We start from the raw sequence: 27,151 nt of genomic DNA on the forward strand, positions 1-27,151 counted from the left end.
GAGTATGGTTTCAATTTCTTAAAAAAAATATTCATATTTTGATCATTAGCAGAAAAGGGATGCAACTAGATTTTGTAAAAGCATTAGCATATTTTTGGAAAAGCATTAGCAATAGTTCATTACAAGAATTTGAACTTCATTTTTTCCCCGCATTCAATCTATTTGGTCCAGTAAAGGTTTCATAGGAAACGTTCCAACCTCTTCAAAACGCAGAAACATTTGCTGAAGATTTGCATATTTTGAATGAAGATTTGAATGACTTGGAATCAAACTTTTCACCTAACGGAACACTTTGAGGGCAACAAAAGCATTGAAATTTATCCGGTCAAAAATTTGACTGGAAATGTGTCATTTAGAATAGTTAGGACCATCATCTATAATATTATTTCAGTAAAAAAATAATCTATGCTTATTATTTAATATTGTTTTTTGTAATATTATTTTATTATTTATAATATTTGTTTTTTTCCTTCTGAAATTGAAACAACATATTGAGGTTAGGGGCATAAAATTTTAGTTGATTATATTTTGCACATAAATACATCCTAATTTGGATCATATTCTCATATATATGAAGATATGAACATACTCATTTATTACTATAATCAGATTTTTATTCACTTTTCGTGAACGAATGTATATTATCATATTTTTACAGGTTGAATAAAAATTCCCGCAATTCAAGATTTTTTTGGAAAAATTTAAAATTGAATTTACGAGTAAATAAAACCATTAGATAAAACTGTATCATACATAACTCAAAACAATGAGAATAATAAATAATTTAAAACATAAAAACATTTCAGATATTTTCTAAGTATCCACCTTCCTTATTCTATAGTATGTCTCAGGCATACTCTCGCTCAAGGTCAATATGCCAAAGCAGTTGGTTTAATTATATATGGTAGCAAATAATCAGGACGTTTAATTTATAAAGATTTACGTTTAATTTATAATGCCGACCGCATTTCATTCATAGCTGCCTTAAAGTATATGCAGGAATACCATTCTTTAACACTTTTTAAAAGACCAGGGGGAAAATGGTGTAAACTGCGAGAAAATATAAATCCCGTGAAACAATATACATAAATAAAAATGCTCTGATGGAGCAAAAAAAATAGTTGTAAGTAACTGAAAAACATTAAAGATGGAATTAAATAGTGGGTAATTTTGTATCAATAAAAGATACATTATTACACAATTACACATATTTAGAACAGATATACACATATTAGAAAAATTAGAGCTTATATTCCTCGTAACAGATTCTACTGAATTTAGTATGAAATGTGAAAGCACAATAATACAGTAAATATATATATATATATATATATATTCATTTAAAGGTTTTCTTTGTCATTGTTTTAAAGGATAATCAATGAAGAATTAATTTGAAAAAAAATATTGAACTAAAAAAAATTGTAAAGCGATATATTGTTTAATAATAACGTTTTCAAATCTTGCTAAATCCGCTCGAATGTGAGAACCTATAAATGCAAAACACTTACAATTCTTCCGAAATAAATATTAATTACTCTTTAATTAAAATAATTTGTAATGTGTCTTGAAACAATGACAGTATTTTGAACATCAAAAAGCTATGCAGTGCCTGCTATTAACAGCATGTAAAGGGCAATTCTATGAAAACAGAACACCAAGAATATTTTTTGTGCTATCTTAAACATCATGAATTGGTTTCTTATATACTCCAAATTCAACATTGTGCAGGTGCATTTACTATTCAAATAAATGCTTCAATAGTTTTAGTGAGTTTAAAAGCGCCACAAGTGATTCATATAGTAAATGCAAAGCTTCTGGAAAATGTAACCATCTTCAGTATTGTTAGCATAAATAAATATAATTTGCTTTCACAGTAAAACGTAAAAATTCTGATATTATTTTAAAAAGCAATAATTATTCATAAATAACCAGGAGTAAAGTGGATAATAGTATAAGTAAGCAAATACTATTTCTAGATGGAAAAAACTGTTATGAAAATCATAATTAATTGGATATGTCCTCATATATTCTATTTACATAATTTAAAAAAAAGGTTCTATATTTGCAACTTCCTAACACAATTTGAATTTTTTTTCTAAAGGGTGTCCCAAAATTTGAATTTGCTACTATACGGGTAATGAAGAGTTGGAAACCCTTTTAAAAAACCAATTGACAAGCTGATAGTTTAGAAATTAGTAAAAATGGAGCGTAACTTGATAGAACAACGTTTTTCCATTAGCGAACAATATTTCAAAAATATTGATATTTTAACGGCCACGGTTCGAAAATTTGAAAATTGGCCCTCTAGGAAGTGTGATTTAACACCATTGGATTTCTTTTTATTTGGTTATTTGAAATCACAGGTCTAGGCCAACAATCAAGTGTGCATTGAAGAAGGAAATTCACCGTTGCACCAACGAAATTTAACCACATTTATGCAAAATGGCCTTGTAAAATTTCGACGGAATTGTACTTAATGTGCCAGCAAAGCCGTGGAAAGAATTTGCCCTACGTGCTACCCTGTCCTCTGTAGTTTATGATTAAATAAAAATATAACAATTTAAAGAAAAAAAATTGTTTCTTTTAAATCCAAATCTTGTGTTAAAACGTAAATATATCGTGTAACGCTTTATAACCCTAACGCTTACTAACCCTAGTTGTCAGATGGTATGTTTAATAGGTTGGCCAACACTTTACAATACAAATGGTGGAAAATTCAAATTTTGCGTTAATTTTGGGACATCCTTTAGTAAGGAACACAATGTAACAAATGCACTGAAGTTATGAAAATTACATGACAGTAAACATAAGAAAGAATGCTTTAAAATTTATAATAAGCTGTACATATCAATAATAAGTAATTTTATGGATCTTATAACAACTACTCTACTTTAAGAAACAGCAATTGCTTTAAAATTTTATAACATAATTTAAATATAAACAATGGAAACTACAAAAGAAATATGTCGCTTGAAATATGCCTTTTTTCTGCATCAATGAATTTATAACACAAAACTCCTGCATCAGAAATTGCAATTAAAAAAAGAGTTAAACTTCATTTGAAATTAAACAACCATAGATAGTATTTAAAAATATTTAGTTCCAAAAAGTGTCACAGTTTCAGTTTAAACTCATGCACATAATATTATCTCCTCTATTATTAGTATAAATTCTATTGTTATGTACCATAAGCTGCCAATTATCATTTTGATAGAAAACAGGTATTCACTTTCGAATACTTTGAAAGAATATGAGTATAAATTCATTTAATTGCACGTATAAAAATACAGCATTTAATAACTCTTCATCAATTACTTGTATAATAGTTGATAAGATTTCTCAATATCTTTATAAATTGATACACATTACAAGCAATTCCTTTAACAAGGATACTGTGAATTCAGTTCGCTATTTTACCAAGTTTGTTCGTTGTTCATTTCAAGATCTTCTCAAAGTTATGTATTTCATAGCGTCACAGAATATTGTTCCCTGGATAAAAATACTTGTTGAAAAGTTTTAACATGATATATGCAGCTTTCTGATGTTCTAAGAAAGTTGTTGGAAATATAAGTGACAGACACGACACATTTTAAACTCTCTTTGATACTCATTAAATTCTACTGAAAGCAAAACAGATATATTTTTTTAAATATTCATGCATATTAGTAGCCTAAGTATTTGTTCGATTATTAAGTGAGGAAAATTCAGTGGAATAAGTATGCTACTTTGTACAAAGTGATTGGACGGGATAGTGAGCCAGTTAGAACTGGTTTGGTGAGGGTGACTGTGGTACAGTGACATCAAAAATCCATCGTATATTAGTCTGATGGAATGCATTTCAAAAAAGGAAATGTAGTCCTCGGGGTTTACATCAAAATGCGTTACATCAAACGCAACACAAGAATTAAACAATTATTAGATATGGCATATCCTTTAATTCCAGTCTAAACAAGCTTCCACCATTTGCAAACAGCGCTAGAGTATTTATCTAATTTTGGTAATAATCTGATGTTCAGAATCTCTAAGTGTTTCATAACCTCTTGAACAAATGCATGTTCTTTTCATCAAACCTTGCTTTCTTCTTCCATGTGATCACTTATGTCCGGTGTTGGTATCGTGGAAGTGATATCTGGTATATGAATGATAGGAGAGAGGGGAAGGTCGTCCTCTATGTTCGTTGGTATTCCTGGAGCACACTTAGGAAGGGATGACCGCCGTCTAGACAGTCTGAAAAAGTGGTCCCTTTGCACAAGGTTGTGAAATAAACGGGTGAGTCGTGCTTCATATCGTTCTGTGCGGATGTACTTGATAACGACGATACTCATTCCCAGAATGTAGAGACCCAAGACTACCTAAAAAAAGGCAAAGAGATTTCAACTTTTATCCGATTTTTTTAACATTTAAATTCCAGGTTTAAATCGTCTAATCTTCCTTAAGGTAACGTTATTTACAAAAGAAATATCAGAATAAATCATCATATTGAAAAAACATCCAATATTTTGAAATATGTTAAATCATCAGTTAGTGACAAATTGAATATTTGCTATTTATTATCACTATTTTGTACCATATGGTTGGAAAAGGGATGATACAAAATTACGATTAAAACTAATTTTTAATATTTCGTAAAAACAATTTCAAGAAAAAAAAGAAGTAATATCGCTGAAAAACAATTTTTTAGGATTTATATGTAAATATATTTTTAAGGATAATACAATTCAAAGTTATTAAGAAATTATTTAAATTCATTCAGTTTTTAATAAAGTAAATATTTAATTAAAATCTTTAAAAAAATTTCAAATTGTTCTCTTTAAATTGTTCAAGTGTCAAATTGTTCTCTAAGTACAAAGGTCTGTAGCGTTCTATTCTATCTGTTAAGCTCTGTCGAATATTAACGATTGTAGAAGAACATGTTGAATGATTTTTTTCACCATGCTTGTAGCACTACACATCACGAAATTTATTGTTAATATGCCCGTCTAAAAATATCATCATGTTATAATTATAAATAAATCTATTCCAAATGCTAGTTATTATTTTTGCTGGAATTAAAACTCTTAAGTAAATTATCATACGATTGTGACTGCACCGAAAATGAATTAAAGTCTTGATATCTCGATAGTACCAAAAGATTGTAAAATACTTTGTGTAGTATTATAAATATTGAGAGATACCTAAGAAATACAGATACAAAAAAAAAAGGAACGCAGGTTCTCAATGGTGACAAAAATAGATTCAAGAACTAATAACTTATAAAACTGATATTTATGATTAATTGCCCAACAAGCAATGGTAAATAGATTTTACTAAAGATTTTATGGTATTTACATCGAAAATAAGTCTTTAGAATTAAAAATAAAAATGAGTATAATTTTAAATCAAAGGTAATATTTGTTAAAATAATAATATTGATGCCTAATTGAATTAATATTTAGATTAAGAAGTAAATAAAATTTATTCATATATATATATATATATATATATATATATATATATATATATATATATATATATATATATATATATATATATATATATATATATATATATATATATATATATATATATATATACGAAAAATAAAATTTATAATTAAAAAGCCTAATTCGCATGCGCATTTAAATATTTTACTCTATGAATATTAATAATAAAACAGAAGTTCTTAATTTTTGCTTGTATTTTGCTTGTAAAGTGTAATGCAAAGTAAATAAAATGAGTAAAAACATATTTAAATGCGTATATGAATGATTTGACTATTAGGACTGGTCATTGAAATACGTAATAACAACAGTTCAAATGTCAAATAGTTATTATATTACTCTAGTCTTCTCTTGTTGATAACAAATGATTAGTTCTAATGAATATATTGAAGAATTCATTTTTATCTTCTGAAGACAGAAAATTTTACATAAAAAACAATGGTCTGAATTTGAAGAAAGAAACTTGTTAATTTGTGGAATCTTTTCCTGGTGAAGTTATTTGCCATTACTCCTTTAAGACATTCTTGCATTTGATTGATATAGGTTTCCTTTGATGGATCAAGATATAAGGTTTCCTTGCAATAGATGCTATTGATGAATTCACTATCATCTTTTAAAGAGAGCAGAGTTTATTGTGAACGTTTCTTGTTGTGGTAAAGAAATTGATTATTTTATGAATTCTTTATCTGAAGAAACCCGGTGCAACTATTTTAAACCATTCGTGTATCAGGTTTAGTGTAGGTCTCCTTAGATTGATCAAGCTAGCAGATTTCTTTATACCAGAAACTATTGGAGAATTCACCATCATCTTTTAAAGAGAGCAGAAGTTTATATTTGTGGGTTTTTTTTTTCTGTTTCAAAGAAAGAAATACATTGTTTTATGAATTATTTATATTCAAAAGTTGTTGCCTACAACACTCTTAAGCCATTCTTGGGTATGGTGGTTTGGATATATCCTCATCCTAAATATCCTCAGGTGGATCATACTAGTATATAAAGATATATCATACTAGTGTATAAAGACCAGGTAGATCATACTAGTATATAAAAATATATCATACTAGTATATAAAGACCAGTTAGATCATACTAGTATATAAAAATATATCATACTATATAAAGACCAGGTAGATCATACTAGTATATAAAAATATATCATACTAGTATATAAAAATATATCATACTAGTATATAAAAATATATTATACGAGTATATAAAAATATATCATACTAGTATATAAAAATATATCATACTAGTATATAAAAATATATTATACGAGTATATAAAAATATATCATACTAGTATATAAAGATACAGGTTGTAACATTCCCCGTTTCTCAGTACTGATAAGACATTTACAGCCAGCTGTGTCGACGCTGTTAAATACTAAACTCCTCGAGATAGCCAGATGGTGGATCTTTTCACCTGGGAGGTCTCGCATCTGTTCATTAGCGACTACAGTGAAAGACCACATGTGGAATTCCTCGTTCAAGAGGTATTGATCGTACCTTCAAAGAGAAAGGGGTGTCCAAACATCTGGATGCTAAATGTTTCTCATTGTGAAAGGACTATGATAACTCCGTGTTCCAGAATAGTCAGTTGTGAAAGGTGCGTCACACAAAGGACCTTCCCACGACCGATTGGTGCCGCTGAGAGAGCATATTGCTGCACCCCGATTGGCCGAAAGAGAGCTCAAATGACCAATGTAAATTAAGAGGTGAAGATTGTCGCCGAAATAAAGTGCGGAGATTTTTTTTAAGAAGAGAGAAGAAACGAATTGCAGGCGGACTGTTGGACTACGCCCACGAGTTCGGAATCCGAGAACCAACTGAGTTTCAAGAAAGCCTTTGACTGTTGTATCTCTTACTACAGGTGTAAATAACTATTTATTTAACCAAGATTAGAACAAGTTGTTCTTTGTATATATAGGGCTGTAAAATAAAGAATTGTCTGTAAATTCTGCTTCGTTATTTGATCAGTCTAGATCAAGACATTACAAGGTATATAAAGATCAGGTGAATCATACTAGTATATAAAGAACGATGCTTTGTCATTTCTATAAGCAAATAGAAATCCATTAAAATATAAAGATCTGTGTACATCTGGACCTGTTTTACAGAAGAAAAAATCAGATGATGTTTCTTCAAGGCTGTGAAATAAAAGGAAGGCTTTTATCATAGAAATAATATGCTTTCCAATAGGCTTATAGAATTTTAAGCTTTTAAATAGATGAATATAAGTCAGTATTAATTTTTAATCCTACATAAAAACTTTTGCATGGAATTATTTAATAAATTTAAAAGTCTTGAGATAATATTTAATTGCTTACCATAACATAAATTATAGCATTTGACTGGCTGTTAGCATGCATTTCCAAGATGGCTGCATGTCCAGGAGATAGAGTCGAAGAGGGTCGCTTAAACAGCGGGGAAAGGTATAAAGGAGGTCCAGGGGATGTGCCCAATAGGATGTCATCTGTGATATTTTGGACTGTATCTGGAAGTTCACTGGCTTCAGTGATTGTTTCCATGGTAACATGGCTGAGAAAATGACTCTACTTTTATGACTCTACGTGTTACACAGGAATCAGACCTGAAAAAAAATACAGAAAAATGAATTTGATGCCGAGAAATTTGGAAATATTATAAATAGGTTCTGTAATACAGAGTAAGCATCTTTTTAACATGAATTTCATTCTTTTTTAACGTTTTTATCAGTAAAATTAACGCCATTAAATAGTGAAGGCTATACTCTTTTCGTTAGTTTATTTTCCAGGTTTTTATCTTATCTTATACATATGTGTAATCTTTTTACATCTATTTTTAATTTATTTGATTATATCTGTTTATTTAATAATTTTCAAAAGATTTTTTGAAAATGATCATTGTCAAAAATGAATTTAATATTTAATACACGAAATTTGTTGGCATTATCTGTTGAATAAAAATTCGAGTAAACGATGAATCACTTCACACTATATTATATATTTAAAACCCACTTTGAAAAAATACGTAAATTAAATTTACTTTCAACTGTAAAGAAATAAATTTCGTTCTATTTCAGCTGGGATTTAAAATGCATTTACTTAAAAATGTTTATAAGAATATATACTCGCTTATGATAATATGGATTTATTATTTCATCAGTTTTCTCTTAACATCCTCATACAAGCACAATAAATTATTAAAAGACACTATTTAATAATATTTAAAGAAGAAATGCTCCTGTAAAAGCTTTAAACAATATTTATACGAAATTATCCGTATAGGGAATAATTTCCTAAATTAACTCTCAATATTTTTTTAATGCATTTTCATAACAAAAGATTTTTAAAACAAATTCTTCCTTCCTTTATTCCTGATAATTTAAAAGGCTTTGTTTTCTTTCAATTTAATTATCTAATCTAAGGATAATGTTTAATTTGAAGATCAAAATAAGTAGCGTTTTCTATGTTTGGGGAGATTTATCATACAAGAGGACTAAAAATTTCTAAATAATCATTATTTAAACCATTAAGTATCTTTTATTTTTTTCATATCTGCACATTTTTGCTATTTCATATGTTTTGATTGAAGTATCTATATCTTTGATTATTATCTATGTTTTTATTCATGATTCTTCAACGCTATTATTACTAATTGAAGCAAATTATTTTGCTATTGAAACTAATTATTTTCTTTACAACTTATATATATATATATATATTAAATATATATATATATATTTTTATAGACATATATATATATATGTCTATAAAAATTGTTTAAAAATTTGGAGATTTTTTCAGTTGTCTTAATTAGAAACGTATTTTTGATATGGAACATGTAATTCGAACAAATGTTGGCAAACATAACTTTTCGAAAATATGGAATTCCAACCTTAATTAAAATAATGTCTCCCGTTTTAAAACTAGACATCTTTAGTGAAGAGCTGGTTTTCAGGCCCTATAAGTTGTGTTCAATTTGAATAAAATCTCTTATGAAAATTTTTGTTTATTATTCTCTCAATATAATACATTTAATTATCGAATGTTGATAGAAATTAAAACCATGACATCTTCGCAACCTTACTCATGTTCTATTCTGTCATGTACATGAACATTCCAATGGAGTCTTTTCAATTACTTCAAAGTATCATATAAATATTATTGAGGTTCATTTGTTTAAGTACCCAACAATCTTGCACGAAAACGTAATTTCCTTTTCTTATTTTTCTCAGAAAATGCAAGTCTTCTTTCTTTGTTTTTAACTGTGGGAAAAAAATCGCGCATTTAAAAAAATTGATACAAAAAATAGAGCAGTTTGAATGATAGGGCAATCATGAAAATTATTGTCAAAATGTAACAAAAAAATTTTTAAGCATATTTAAAAATGAGCAAAATCCATTCATGAAATGAATGCAAATCATAATTGATATCATAAAAACATATTTTTTTATTTTAATATGGTGTGAAAATCATCTTTGATGGGAAATATTTTTTGAAGTTCTTTCGGGAAAATGTTAAAAAAATCATTTTTAATTAATCAACATTAAAAGCTAATCGTTCCGAAGTTCACATCTTCATCCTCAAAATATTTGTACCGTATTTAATAACTATATATCAAATTCTCTGACTAGTAGAGCGCCAACAAAGAAACAGGTGCTACATATACACGTACTCCATTACAATAAATAGGGATAAAATTTCCTTTTTCCCTATTGCAATAATGGTTCAGTTTATTCTACTGATACTAAAGTAGAACCTGTGTATATTCTGTATTACAAATCTTTTGACATAGAACTGCCAAACTTAGCTCATAATACATATTTTGGATATTGAAAATATACATATAGGAGTGACATTTTGTTAAAGCTCTTGTCTTCAGTTCTCTCCTAATGTAAAAAGTTAAAGTACATTTAACATATTGAATACATTTTTAATGCTTAACAATTTAATATGTAATTTTTTTTCTGGACCAATATGTGTTTTCACTACAGGATCATTTGCTGTTTGCAGGTGCCCAATATCGTCAAGTGTCTTTTGTTCCTTCGATCTAGGTGGGGTTGCTCTTCGGTGTTTCCCGCATGGCCTCTGGCTAGGTGAGGCTAAAACTTTGAATCTAGGAGTAATTTTTGCTTTGAAACTCTAATTAAAACTCAAGAGAGATCTCGGCCTTTTCCAGCAATGATCCTTGAAGTTATTGTAGCACGAAACTGATTTTCAAGTCATTTTAAAGTTCACAAAATTGTCTTTTCAATAATATCAATTCAATTGCAGCGAAATGTTTTCCTAAATTTCGGCAATTGTTTAAACGGATTTTTTTGTTGCTTAGTGTTCAACAACAGCATGGCTGCTCTGAAACACAAATCGTTTTTATTTTTTAATCAAATATTATTTGCATTACTTTTTCCGTATTAAAATGTTAGTTTTAATGTCTATCAGAATTTCAGTAAATACATTAATTAGCAAATCATAAGCATCAAGCTATGTATGTGTGAAATTAAAATTACAAATAATATTCCTGGCCAAGTATTTGGTCACCAAAGATTTAGATTTTTATAAATCGTAAAACGTTGATTGTGTTCGTGTATATTTGATCAGAGTACGACCTATTGTTGCATGATTAATCAAGGATTGATAATGTTCTCGCAAACAAAAATATATCTATCGCCTAGCTCGAATAAGAAGTAAAGAACTTCAAGAGTTTCTTCAGAAAAATCCCTTACTAATGAAAGATACAAAAGTTCAGATATAGGTAAGTCAACCAATTGACTCACCGACCCGCCAAGAAGGCACACGGATTTAAATCATAAGGCCGAATGACCGGACCGCCGCAACAACAACACTGGAGGAAACTGTGGTTGAATCCTAAGGGCCATCACCGGCCACGGTACAACCCTCCAAGAAGGAAGTACATCCCGTCATCGATGGGAGGATTCAGATCCCCCACCTATTTGTGTACCCTCCAGGGTGGTGAGATCCAACCACCGTGCCGGAAGTATCTCATCCTCATTTCGAGGTGCCCCACGGTGGTTCTTAGATATAGGTAAATGTAATTGCAAAGAAATAGAAATTCTGTAAAATCAGAATACCTCTTATATAATATAGAGATTCTATATATCATTTTCTAAAAAATCAAATTCTTTATGACACCAAGAATTTATTACTTTTAAAAGAAATTTCACAATAATGAGATTTAAAATAAGACTTAGGAAATGTAATAATACATTAAAACATTTTTACATTATCGCACATTTTCAAAAGACAAAATTTGAGACTTTTGGCTGAATAATAAATGCAAATAAATATGCTGGTATTGATATGGAGATAAAAATGTCATGAATATGAAAGTATATGTAATAAGTATCCCGATATTTTACAAATATGATTCATTGCATTATATATCAAATGATTAGCATATTTTTTTGAGTTGGTTAAATTATTATCGACAAGCTGTACTCTCTGATATATATTTTGTAATGATGAACTCAAAATCTATAATAATTTTCTGATTGGCTCTTGCATCTATAATCTTACTAATTTCATAAGTTAAATTATCAGAATGAATTTATCTCTGTGATCCAGCGACAATCCAAAATTATAAATGCAGGAATTTCAACATTCTTATGATATTCAGTAGATTTTAAGCATATAAATTACCATTGCGAAAACAATTTCATTGATTCATAAACGTTTAATAGACAAAAAGGGTGTGTTAATTTAAAAATAAATTGCACATAATGCATAGATAAATAGCTATAGGACTTAAATAAATTTGCATTCTATTTTGATTTCATTCCTTTGAATAATTTATAAATTCTCGGTCTACAGAAAAACACGGCAATTTAATAAATAAAAGATATTTTCAGCGTAAATGAATAGGTTAAAAATTCATATAAATTTTTATCCTCCACCAATTTATTTTTTCAGAATTGCACTTATTTCTCTTTTCAAGTTAAATGGCGCGGTAATACTTGGGAATAAAGATTTAAAATGCATCAATCACTTTAAATGGACGGGAAATGATACCACATTAGAGAAGGGTTTTTTTTTTATGATTTTGTAAAGTTGAATTACACCATTGATGCTAACTCTTCCTGATAAAATGAGTAGGACATAATGGTTCGTATAGAAGGTGCTCTTTCAATGTGCTGAATTGATTGAATGTAGAATCATTATGCGATATCGATTACAATAAAAAAGATTACAATAAAAAAGAAATTTGAAATTGAGCATTATCATTTCGTATCTATGCAGTGATATAAAATTTTAAGTTAAAAATTATGAAATAGAACTCAGTTATTTTTTTCCTACTGTTAAATTTTTCACTCAATAGAAGCAAAATGATATGTAAATTAAACACACGCAACTTCCAAATAATATCACTATTCCACTATATAGTTTCCCTTTATATAGTTTCCACTGTATAGTTTCCCTCTGACATTGTTATAGAATACGGGAAAACTATTATATAATCCAAAATCCTACAACAGTCTAACACGTTTGAGGACCTGAAAATAAATTAGTGCATCATGGCGTCTTAAAGCGCTACATACAGCACGTTTGGACCTGGAAAGATACTGGTACCATCCTAGAGAACTGTTTCACCGGAACATCTTCTATATTTGGAGAAAAGCTAGACACAAAAAGAGGTCCTGGTTACAGTATTACTCTAACATGTTTAGGAATATAAAAATAACCATAGATTTTAGAACATGATTTCAACCTAAAATGTTTATGGAAATGATATAGAAATATCCTCATATAACGTAGAATCCTATAGCATGTTTTCAGTTTAACGTGTTAGAATTTCGAAAAGACCCTTATATTAATTATAGAATAATTTCTCACGTAGTATATTCAAAGGTCTAGAAAGATAATTGTGCCTAGAACAATGTATCACTTTTAAGTCTGGAAAATCGCATATAAAGCACGTGATGATTGACATATTCTATAACTTAACCCCCTCGAGAATTTGGAAAAAAATGTCATATAAATAAGATCTTAGAACATGGTTCCAATTTAATACTTTCGGATTTGGGAAATTCTCACAGTTCATCTTAACACGTTTGAGGATCAGAGAATTCCATAAAGAATAAAGAGTGTCATATGGAAATTAAATGCAACACATATCTCATTGAAAACTGGAGCAATCTCCGGAATTTTCGTTAAACATTTTAAGCAAAAGATTCGGCTGACAAATAATTGGTAAAAATTGAAACAAATTTGATGGAAATGACACTGAAACTAGATGATTCATAAATGGTACAATACCTATACATTCGGAATGGAGAATGTTTTGATGATAAAAGCGCACAATTATGAGAAAAAAACTCCATAAGTGCTTAGCTTTATAAAATAATAATCATAATTATTTAAATGAAAAACAAAAACACACAATAACTGACAGTTTATGTAAAATAATGTACAGTTTGCAAGAATGGAATCCAAAATAATGCTGAAAATTTGCAGAAGTAAAAAATATCAAAGAGGAAACCAACTTGGATAAATGTGTTCCGTAGCAACATCGAAGAAAATTTTAATCTTTATAAACAAACATGTCTCTGAAAACTGCTTTAAGGTATGTGACTACGTTGAAGATGATTCTTTTTGAAAAACACAGTAAAATATCTATATACTTCAATTTTTGCGTAAAAAAATGAAAGATACATCTATGAAAGCCAAAATAGATCAGTTAAAGGTCCATGTTTTCTAAACACATAATTGAAAAAATAAAGTTTTTTAAATCTATAAATTTTTATAAAGCAATAAAAAAAACATAATGGTTTTTGAAGTTTTGTCGAATGCTTTGTCAAAAATCCTGTAGATAACTTAATAAATTTATTAGATAATTCTTGAACAAAAAAATAATTTATATTTGTACCTATTTTTAAATATAAAGTTTCTGCTGATATAAAATATGTAGTTTTCAAACATTTTTTTACATTCTAAAAAATTAAAGCTACCATAGAATATTTTTAAGTGATCAGTTTGTTTATTCTGTTGTTCAGGCAACGCTGAAATTATCATACCGAATTTGAACATAAAATTGCATTTCATTTAAATTTATCAGAATTTAGCGAGGAAATCTGACTGAAATTTAGAATTTGCGAAATTGAATTAAAAATTTAAAATAGCTGCAAAACGCATTTTATGCAAATTTAAAAACCAATGTAACTTTTCTAAAAAAAGGAAATTAGAAACAAAATTCGAAAGATGTAATGAAGATGAAAATTTAGGAAATATGACTCGCATATTTGATATATATGAAAAAAAATCAAAGTTGAAAATTTGGCAAAATATCTACATTTTATATTAATAATTTTTCTAATTTTAGATATAGAGAAAAATCGTCGTGTAACATGAGTACCTGTTTTCATGAGAGGGAGCTAAACAATCGTTTTGTATTAGGCTATCAATAATTAAATTTAACAAAAAGTAACTTCGAAGACACTGATCGCGAATTTATATATATATATATATATATATATATATATATATATATATATATATATATATATATATATATATATATATATATATATATATATATATATATATATAATGAAATATATGAAAAATAAGGTTTTAAAGTCCTCACGACACATAAAACCTCAAAAATAACTAATGTTCACAGGTATTTTTGCTTTTGCCTTATTCAAAATCTGCATAAACGTATATTTCATTCATTTTTAATTTAATAAATAAGTCTTCATATCAGGTATATTGTCTTCCTCATTTTGCACTCAATGAACGAATGCCTTTTTTATTAATTCTGATATATACTATATAAACGAAAAAAATTATGTAAACCTTTAGTCACAGTCGTCATTTAATTATATATATATATATATATATATAATTTACAAAATTAATTTTATAAAGGTCTATAAAGCAAATAGATTATATATTGAATATCTGCATTTTAGTACCCATTGTGAGTTTACTTGATACCATACTAGAAATATAGAAAGATAATTATCTACAAGAATTTTCGTTTATATTCTTTTATTTTTAACCATCTTTTTTAACTTTTTTTTAACTTTCTTTTTGGGTCAAACTAGAAAATAATTCAAGAAAAGTCTTTGATACAAAATAGTATATACAAAATAGCAAAGGTGGAACGAAAAACATATCGAGGTGGGGATTTTTATAAAAACATTCTATAAATGAAAACAAAAATACAGTACTTTTAAATGTCAATTTATTATGTCAGTGCAAAAAGCATACGGATGTAAATCTTGACAAGATAACAGAAACATATTGCGAATTTAAAAAGCTGGAACATTAAAAAAAATCTGCAAAAGTTTTCAATTTTGCTTCCATGCGTAGGAGGAATAAGTAAACTGACACAACGATAATAATAAAAAATAAAACGCTTTCGCTAGCAAAAATCGAATTGATCTACGTCTCTTCGGTCTGAACCAACAAAACTCCACTTTATCCATGGACCGTGTTCAATTATTGTGACATTTCTCTTCCCCTCCGCCCTCCCATGCCTTGGCATCGATTGGATCGTCCTTCGATCTCTTGTTTCCTTTCTGACTACGCATATTTATCCACCAAAACAAAGTATGGCAATCTGTCTTTTGTTTTCCTTAGTCGCAGCTGTCCGGCAACTGATTAGAAGGATCTAATTACATCATCCCAGTAATCTTTTTGCCGGTTAAGGTAATAGAATTTTTTTTTTAATAACTAACAACGTTCTTGTGGTTTCCAGTACAAGTGTCTTGTATTATTAAAACATATATATATTTTTCTTGGTTGAAACTTGCATGTTATTCATTATTTCATTGCGCAAATAATGCTCTTGTTAAGCAAAATAATCGTTAAAAATGAAAAAAATGAAAAATATTTAATTATATCCTTTGTTATTATCAATTGCAGTTTACGTTGACACGTAATTAAATTGATTAATTGTTTACCTTAAGATGCATATATGTATTTGATAGTTTATTGTCTACTCTAATGGAAAATTTCCAGTTGGTTTAACATCTAATCTATAAAATTGGTTGGACTCAGTCAAAATGATTGTTTGAGAATAACTGTCTACTTTTGGAAAGATCAGATTTCAAAGACTTAAAAATTGTCTATCAAACTATCGTCTATCAAAACTTCATATTAAAAAAATTAAGGAACACAATATTAGTGGACATCTAAAATAGAACTTTTCCAATTCAATTGATTTTTACACATGTATACTATTTTTCAATGACATACATGCTTTCTGTTATGCACATTACAATTTATCAAAAATTATCGATAAATGAGTCCCTGATGATCTGAAGAGAATGAAATTAGGGGTAAAAGTATTCTAAGTTATGTTTTATGTTAGGGGTAAAAATATTCTAAGTTTCGCTCAAGAATGGCGCGAAAAAATAATTTATCTCTCACAGTTACAGTTACAATAAAATGTTTCTGATAATTTTAAGTTACCCTATTTTTTTTATTATTGGAATTTGATTTTCAAAACTTATACCAATGTTACAACGGTACTTGCACTTTAAAAAATGTTGAAACAAGGCAGAGACTAATAAAAAACGAAAAAAACAAAAGCATATTGACCGGGAATGAAGTGAAAACAAAAATATTATATTATGCTCACAAAATTTACTTATTTCTAAACTGTCGCTTGTGAAAGTGGCGACTCATTTAACAATCATGTTCTTATTATACTTTTTGCAATTGTTATTCTACTTCTGCGATATTATATTTGTTTTGCTGCAAATATTGTCAGATCAAAAATTCTAATCAATATTGTTATTCTATTTTTGAAAAATTATGTTTATTTTATTTAAATATTGTCAGATCAAATAATTTAAACTCCAAATAGTTTTGTAACATTTTCTAAAATTTAAAAATTATCCAAAAAACGTATTATATATTATATGAGCATAATGTAATGGAATTTAAAAGCCTTTTGCGTACGGTTAATTCTACCACTTTGAAAAAGGAAACAGTTGGATATAAAAAAAATTGCTACAAGAGATGTGGATAACATAAAAATATTATTATCTGTATAAGCAACCCTTTTATTATATAAATTTATGTTCAATTCTAGCATTTTATTTTTTAAATTCATTAGTGATATGATATTAAAGCCATTTCGGATTAAAAATAAGAAAACATGTTCATTTAATTTCCTGAGATAAAAATTTATTACCATGAAATATCTTTCATTGGAAGCATATTTTCTGCCTCACAAAGTAAAATACTGGCGAGCAAAGTAAAGTCGAGTTTCTAAAAATAACGGATGCATTATAATGGAACATTTATAAGAGCACATCTATAAGATTTTGTCAGTCGATTTTATGACCGATAATTGACTCTTGTCTAGAGGCTACTGGATTGAGGATTATTTGGTTTAAGAGAATGTTCGATGATCATTAGTCTGTTAGGTCTTCAGATCTAATTCTTATTAATTTACTCATAATGAATCTCGGAAAGGTAAATCCAAGCTCACTAATCCTCTTAGAGAACCTGCATCAGTGGTATCAAATATCAGTGAGAATTCCTGAAATGCTTTTGCTCTTTATTATTTTGTGCTTGTGAAATAAATAGCAGTGAAATGAGATCGCATCCCATATTGGACTTATTTCATGTTCTGGTCTGATACACGAGTAATGTATATTTTTGAAGTAATAAACATTACTTAATATAATGAGTGTATATCATGATATTACGCAATTTTATCTGCATGGCATGCATTTTTTAAATTCAGAATGATTCAGTTTGTATATTGTGTTAAGGCATTCATAGGAGTAACAAAGATATTCATGAAAGAATTTTGAGGATTAGATTCTGTTTTTATGTTTTGTTCATCATTTTTAATACAGATAATTCAACTTTTTTATATTAGGTTCATGGTACCGGAATTTCTTCTTTTCCATCATATATATGCCTCAGGGATATTTTTATGTTTTTTTTTTTACATCATCTAATAGTTTACGCATTGAGTTTCTATTCTTGTATTATAATTAGGCATCCATACATAGTTTCTTAAAAATATGCTGATTATATTTCAAAATTGTGTAAAAAAATGTAAATTTGGATACCAGAATGAAATAATTCAATGTAACTCTTCATTAAAAATAAAAATTGTAAACTATATTAGTGGTTTTATTTATAGAGGTTGTGATTTTTTAAAAAGTATTAGTTTACTTTTGTTTTAACTGTTGAAAAGTTTTAATCAATTCTAATCTAATTCTAATTTAATCAATTCTTCTAAAACATATTATTATAGCACTTTAATGAGAAGTATATTTTTTGGAACTTTAATAATGATTTATCCAACCTCTACGAATAAAAGTTTGCAAACTATCATTAACCAATTACGATAAAACTGAGGAATGCCTCCAAATCTGAACAATCAATTCAAAAGTAAATCTGTGGTTGAAAAGAACATTTCTCTTACTTGTGTTCCGTTGCTTTTTTATTCTCTTCACGACTCTCAGTGAACCAATGAATAGCATCTTCCGCGCTTACGAACCTCAAGATTGATCTTAGTAACCTAGCAACGGAAGCTATCGACATTCGAAAGAGGAAGAAGGTACCCCCAAACAATAGCCTGCCTGCTGCTTAATGTCTTAGCAGGATGTTATGGTTGGTCTGTGAGATGATTTGTTCATGGAGAAAAAAACGCACTAAATCATGTACAGCATCTTCCGCATTAGTCGGATTTCGATATTTTAGTACAAATCTCTCTGCCATGCTGAATGTCCCGTAAGAAGATAATACTGATATAAACTCGTAGAGTTTATAGGATTTTAAATGTATGCAATGTTAAATGTCGGTTTTGAAATGTTTAACATTGTAACTGTTAAAAGCATGCATATTATGTGTAAACTACGACATACACAAATAAAATGAACCATTTATATAGAACTATTTAGAGCTATCGATCTCGGCAGGCAGTTATTTCATTAATAATAGCTGATTATTAAGAAATGTTTTTTTTAAAATTTTAATTAAATTCTTTTGAAAAATGAAATTTTAATGTTTTTTATTGATAATAATATCGAGCAACAACACTTTAAACTCTTTTTTTGCCCAATTTCAAATAGATGAATTAAAATTTTCAGCTCTATGGATTAGCTTTTCTTATAACACCTTTCTTATTTTTTCTTTATTTCAGTGCATTTCACAGTAATAAATTAATTGTGTTAGTAGCTATACTTATATGCACTTGCAATGCCACTGTATTGAGCATAGTGAGTGCGCGTTATTGTTATTACTAATAAGAACAAATTTTTAATATATAATAAAAAATCGACTTCTATCCTAAAAATTCGTTGCGAAATGATGTTACCCATTAGTCTCAAATCTTCTTTAATTTTTCAAAATATTTTTCTTTAATTTTCTTATGCTAAATTTTTAAGACTCTTTATATAACAATTAATTGTACTTTAATTAACTAATTAATTTAAAAAAGCATTGTTGCCGAAAAATCCATCCAGCTGTGTGCTGTGGTTCAGTACTAATAACGGTGTTATATGGTAACATGAAATTAAAGTAACAAAACATGGACGAAGCATTCACAAATCAGTGTTCGCAAAAATAAAAAAAATAAAAAATAAAAAGCAACAAATTTTTACTAAAAAATTTTAACAGTAAAACGCGTTTAGATATAACTTGATTGAGATCAGTGCTCCTGACGGAATTTACTCCCGACTACAAATTCCCTCAAGAAAAACTGACTCTTATCTCGTTTGTACACCTTCGCTTTTATAGCTCTATGACAGGGCATCGAATTTTTTTATAACGAAGGAAGGATTTCAAGTACTACTTGAATTATCAAGATCATCTTCGAATTTTCGGACTCCTCCATTCTTATTGACAAATTCATCGCCAAGTTGACAACTTTGCCGCCAAGACCGAGAGTCAGTGACGTGAATCCATTTAACAACCATTACTTTATCTGTGAAAAATCTTCCTAATTAAGAACTGCACTGGAAAAGTAATTTTACAGATTCTTATCACATGTTATTTATTATTCTTAGTTATATAATTTTTTAGAATACATAAATTTAACAGTTCCAGCAGCATTTATTGTTTCAGCATGTTTAGGAAATATTTATGAGAATTTTCATAATTAACATTTTCATAAGTAAATTGAATAATCTTATTGCTTTTTGATTGTTTTATAAGATAAGTATTAAGGTAATGAAGGTGGGCAAACTGTTAAAAAATTATCTATCTATTAATAAGATTTACACTGAAATTCGTCAAAATGTAAAAATAGTTAATAGTTTCTCATATTTAGTATTTGAAATTAAATTATAATTGGTTCTTAAATGTTATAAAACAATTAAAAACTAGAAGAATTATACATTTTTTCTTACAATATTATTTTTCAAGATTTCAACCCTTTATTATTTAAAAAATTAGCAATTTTATGATAACCATTATTTTAGAAGATAATTTCCACTTTGCTGATATTCTGAAGGTTAAATCCGGTGGTCAATGTTTGAAATAACAAAAATATTTTCCCAAAAATTATTCGAAGATTAAAATAATCGTTCTTATTTAGCGCAATAAAAAAATATCGATGATAGAAAAACAGTTTTTTTAAATTCATACTGTTACGGTTTCACATACAACTATAATTAAATTTTCTCTTTTATATTTTGATTTCTTCCCAAATAACAAAAAACTATTTCACTTTTCGCTCTCTATAAGATTGTTTTATGTTTACAGTGGTTATAATTCCTCTTTGCTTTCAACTCAATATATTATAACTTTAATTTTTTATTTGTCATTTTTTATTGATTCTACCTGTAATTTTTTGATTTACTTTTAAGATTTCCCAGATAGATTGATTATATTGAACATTTGTAAAGATTACACTTAAATGTAAAATTATACAGAATTATAAAATTCATATGCTAACCTTCAATTTTGTTTTTATTTGAATCATATAATCGTTACAGTAGAAGCCTTGATATGTAATAAAACAAATTACAGTTAATGCGTTTTTAAATTCTCAGCAATTTACTAGCGCCTAAAAATACAGTCATTAAGTGCATACTTAAGAAGGTATTAAGTATAAGTTCATTGAATTTTACCGCAACCAAAGCCAACTAATATTTATCTGGATGTATTTATACTTATTCGTTAAAAGGAAATGGGATTTTTAAAAGATTATTATAAAAACAAATAAGAAAAAAAAACATCATAAATTATGTTAATCTTGAAACAAAATAATTTACATTTTTCTCCTTTATATCTTAGAAATTACATTCTAAAGAAAGAGAATGGAAACAAAATATGCGTATAAAACTAAAGAAATAAATAACTCACTGCTAACTTTTTAAAATTATTAATAATTTAAAATCTATATTGGAAAATACTGCATCAGCGCAATGGAACAAAAAAAATATTCCAGGAAAATCAATTTCGCTTACAGTAAGCGACTATATCAAGGAAGGAATTCAAATTCTAATGAACTAAATATTTTAATGAAAAAAGGATGAAGTAATCTTCTCTTTGCTTTACTGACATAAAATATAGAAATTCTTTTCTCAAAATTGCTATAATTTTATTAAATAATAATAAAAATTTAATAAAGAAAGATTAAAGTATAAAGAAATTGTGTTGACCTGTTTCGATGGAATTATTTTAGCGAAAAAATAGAATTATTTTCAACGCTTTTGAAATCATAACAATTTAATCCAATTTAAATTATTTTTGAAAAAAACTGTATCAATTTCTTCTGAATGGAAAATTTGCATTCAAATGAAAATTCTGTTTTTAATTTCGTAAGAAGCAATTTTTTCGGTAAGTGTTAAATAAAATTTAAATAGAATATCGATGGATTTTTAAATAAAATCAAAAAGATCATCCATATATATTTATCTTTCTTTGGAGGTAATAATATTATCTGTAATTCTCTCTTTTTGATGAGTTTCAGAAGTTGAGTTCATTAAAGTTTGCGTGTCTCAATTTGCCATCTAAAAACATGATTTCAATAGAATTTCATAATAAAAGCTTTTGAAATTTTTGATGGCTTAATGTAAGTGAATCTGTATATATCTGAATATTTTTCCTCTGATTATATCATTTTTTGTAAAATTCATTGTGTGTAATTCCTAAAAATTTAAATATATTTTTGAATTTTGCATTACTTAAATAAAAACTGAAGAACGAATTTCCAATTTACTTTTTGTTCGTATTTTATCTATATAAGATAATGCATTTATATGACCAGTTTATCTGTTTACGAGACAGGTATGGATTGTTGTTTTCTATTAAAGAAGAGATTTCAATGACACAGTTCTATTCAATTGCTCTTAGAATTTTTGATGCTATAGTGTATTTCGCGTTATCGAATCTAAATATATTCCATTCACTTAAAAACTAGTTTTGAAATTTTCATTTCAAAAATTCAAAATTTTTAAATAATTACGAGAAATTTTGCTTCTTTTAAATGAAAAATAAATTTCATATTTAGTTTTCTGTTGCTGTCTTGCGATTCATTTCAGGCGTTGAGTCATTCTCTTAGCAATTCTATGGAATGGGGACTCGAACGAGCGACATTTAAATTTTTTATTTGTTTTTGCTACTCTGCTACCGTACCGTGAAGGAAGAGACTGAGAGAGGAAGAAAAAATTTTTTTTTGTCGTGTGACTATTTTAAGTCAAATTTTGTGCAGTAGCTTCTGAGGGTAAAGACCCTGAGAATCCGAGGCCAGAAGTCTGACTTCTAGCTCAAATGAAGAATGCACAACCCCGTTTCACAGGGGGGCTCATTCACGCACATCATAGAGAGAACAAAAAGAAGAGATAAACCATGCCCGAACCAGGACTCGATCCCAGAACGTCTAGATCGCGGGGAAAACGCGCTACCCCTAGGTCAGGACGACGGCAGTAAATGAAATGAATATAGGAATGAGTAATGCACCTTAATGAAGAGAATTGATAGAAATATTGTACGACATTGACATGCTTATTGTTCTTCCAGTGCTACGGGCACTGATATCGCCATAAGCATAAAGTAGATTGTTATGTTATCAAATGTGTAAGTTATCTAATGTGAATTAATAAAAATGTGATCTGTCATTCAAATTAATGCATTCAGACTTTCCCTTTAATTTCTGAGATGCGCCGACTCTTATTTTCCCTCACTGGCTAACCGCATTCTGAAATCAAAACTGCTGTTTCTGCAAAATTTCACTCTCAAACTCTATTACTTTCTAATTTTTCAGACGATCTTTTTTATTACATCTTATCTTCTTTTTCGGACTACGTCGATACTTTGTTTGCTTCTAATAAAAAGAAATTTGAAACGCCTCTTGAAGACTGAACCCTTCATCTACTAATAAAGCTATCCTTTCCTAAGAAATCCATTTCATATACAAATACAAAGATGTAGATAGATAGATACATTGATATGACTATATATAATATCACATACTATGTCATATAAATTTCTAGGTTTACATTTTTGTCGATGTGTCTAATATTCTTGGGAAATCAACTCCATGCATCCACATATTAATTGGTTTAGTATTATCAATAGAATGAATTGTTACTAATACATGTCTTTATATTTTCGCCTTATAATATTCATATTTCCCATTCTAGGAATCATTGAGTTTATACTATACTAAATTTTAAATGCGTTTATTAGCATTCATTAGATGAAAATCTTTGTTGGCGTCTTTCATTCTGTTAATAATTACGATAAAAAAGTATTGTGATGAAAAGAGTTGTATTAGAAAGTGAAAAGAGTTGTATTAGAAAGTGAAAAGAGTTGTATATTTCCCATTCTAGGAATCATTGAGTTTATACTATACTAAATTTTAAATGCGTTTATTAGCATTCATTAGATGAAAATCTTTGTTGGCGTCTTTCATTCTGTTAATAATTACGATAAAAAAGTATTGTGATGAAAAGAGTTGTATTAGAAAGTTCAAGGTGTAAAGATATCTCTTCAAAAATTCATTTATATTATTTATGTAAAAATATCATTATATTATTTATAAAAAATTCATTTATATTATTTATGTAAAAATATCATTATATTATTTATAAAAAATTCATTTATATTATTTATAAAAATTCATTTATATTATTTATGTAAAAATATCATTATATTATTTATAAAAAAATCATTTATATTATTTATGTAAAAATATCATTACATTATTTATAAAAAAATCATTTATATTATTGATGTAAAAATATCATTACATTATTTATAAAAAAATTCATTTATATTATTTTAGTAAAAATATAATTATATTATTTATAAAAAATATCATTTATATTATTTATATAAAAAATATCATGTTCCGTGATAATAATATTGAGGATTTTTAATACATTTATGCATTTATCTAGCCTGAAACAAATCTGAATTCATATAATTTAAAATCAAAAGAAGGAACTTTTCAAATACAGGATAAATATAAAGAAACAATTTAAATTACAGAGAAACCTACAATAGAAACAAAATCAGAATTTTTCTATAAAAAAAAGGAAAGAGGGAGAAATCTCAAGGAATGAAAACTCATAAATTATTTCATATATTGAACAAACGACGCTTTTAGAAGTGCTTGCGTTTGAGTAGATGCATGATTCAAAAAATAAAAGCGCCTTATTTTCTCAAGTGCTCAACACAGATATGAATTTCCTTTCTGTAATAAGAGTTTTTTTCCTCAATATAGTGTTTTATGAACAAAAAGAAAATTGCTACTCATTTTTTTACACTAATTAGTAGCAGACGGGAGAAAATGAAACGCATAAAACAATGCATGTTGTTTTTTATGATAATTATGAAATATCAGGAATGAATAAAATGAAAAACAATTGTTTGCTATTAATAGAACCTTTCTTTTCTTTGCGTCTGGACTGTTTATCTGTTCCAGATTCATTTTTAATTGGTATTTGAGAATAAAAAATGATTCTCTATGCAAATTTAAATAAAAAAGTTTATTTTAAATAGGTAAAAAATATTTTTTGAATGTTATGAAACATAATTCAATTAATTAGTTTTTTTAAAAATATTTTTCGATTTTGCTTCTTTAACTTTGAAAGACTTTCTAATTCTCTTTTTATATATATAAAAAAAATAAGTTTTATTCAAATAATATAAGGAAAAAAATATCTGATAGAGGAAAGATAATAAAAAATGTGTTTATTTATGCTTACTTAATAAATGTTATATCTAAATGTTTGCTGCTTCAACGTAGATACAGTGGAGCATTTGAATACATTTGGTTTTCATATAGTATTTAATATAAAAATTAAGGTACTATTTGTAAAGATAATTTCATACGTCAAAATTTATAAATGCTAATCTTGAAGTTTGGAGTCAATAATTCCGGTAACATAAATCTTTAAATGCAATATTTTACTTTTTCTTTTTTTCGTTCTTTGATGTGTTATTATCGATTACGTGAAAAATAGTCTAGATACATTTTAACTTATTTAATGAATTATATTATGGCTTAATTTAATATAAAATAATGAAAACAATTTATTTCTTTTTTTTAATATTTATTTAAAAAATCCCATTGGAATATAAGTTAAGAATTGGTTGAGATAAAAAATATTCTGTATATATTGAAGATATTCTTGAGGTTAAAACAAATAATTGTCAATTACTTGAAAAACCGTCTAAACAGATTTTTAAATTTATTTAAATAATTATTTAATTAACATTTAATAAGAGAAAATGAAAAAAAACTATTTCGTTTCATATATTTAAAAAAATAATGTAATATAAGTTAAGCATTTTCTAGGAGAGAAAAAATATTCTTCATATACTGTAGATATTCTTGAGGTTTAAAAAAGTAAATAAATCATCTTTCACTGTTTTTGAGGTTAAAAAATAAATTTATCCTCTTTCACTGTTTTTGAGGTTAAAAAAATAAAGTTATGCTCTTTCGCAGTTCTTAAGGTAAAAAAAGGTAAATTTATCCTCTTTCACTACTCACGGCGTAATATCTCTTTTAAAATCTCCAATGAAAGTACTTATGTATTATTAATCAAAAACCATTAACGAACAACAGTTACAAAAAATCTTCTGGTGCAACGAAGAAGCAAAAATAAACTCAGTGCAACTTAAAACATTTTATTATTGAAGTTGTGTAGTAACTCAATTCTGCTCTGTTGATTGACTGAGTTCGAAAGATTTGATATATGATTATAACGTTAGTTCTGTTCTAACTTGAGAGAGCTGATTTCGAATCTACTCCAGCAGAACTTCTTTATGGTGAAAGCATTCGTTTACCATCCGATTTCTTTGAGAAAGCCAAGTTTCAACCCCAATCAGAATTTGTGAAAATACTTAAGGCTACCATTGAAAATGTTATATTTCTTTCTCAAACCACTGTAAACAGAAAACTTTTATCTTCAAAGACCTTCAAAATTGTTCGGATGTGTTCGTCCGCACTGACTGCGTTTGCCAGAGCCTGCAATCACCTTATCATGGACCATATTAGGATTTTAAGCGAACTGATAAATTTTTTACATTTCTTGTGTAGGGTAAAAACTTCAATATTTCCGTAGACAGACTGAAACCATGCTTCTCCGATAATGTTTCTTTAGCTGACATCGCACCCAAAATTTTGAAAATTCAAATCGATAAACCCCCAAAAATGATAAAAAAAGAAGATCAGGTTTGCACCATTACTCACTGCTCCCTCAACCAGCCTGACAAGACTAGGCAAGACGTTTACCGGCACATTA

At 27.6% G+C, this 27,151-nt stretch overlaps 1 protein-coding gene across 1 annotated transcript in view; it reads right to left on the reverse strand.

The window, feature by feature from the left end:
• Nucleotides 1–3,117: 3,117 nt before the first annotated feature.
• The window catches only part of LOC129984688 (uncharacterized), a 128,413-nt gene continuing 104,379 nt past the window's right edge, over nt 3,118–27,151 (reverse strand). Inside the window, exons 2-3 of the mRNA XM_056094626.1 lie at nt 7,809–8,071; nt 3,118–4,352 (exon numbers count right to left, since the gene is read on the reverse strand). Coding sequence (XP_055950601.1) covers nt 4,065–4,352; nt 7,809–8,009 — 489 coding nt within the window. The 5' untranslated portion in view covers nt 8,010–8,071 and the 3' untranslated portion in view covers nt 3,118–4,064. The remainder of the gene's footprint in view (nt 4,353–7,808; nt 8,072–27,151) is intronic.

Source organism: Argiope bruennichi, chromosome 9 (assembly GCF_947563725.1).
Source record: "Argiope bruennichi chromosome 9, qqArgBrue1.1, whole genome shotgun sequence".
In the NCBI taxonomy this organism is placed as follows: Eukaryota; Metazoa; Arthropoda; class Arachnida; order Araneae; family Araneidae; genus Argiope; species Argiope bruennichi.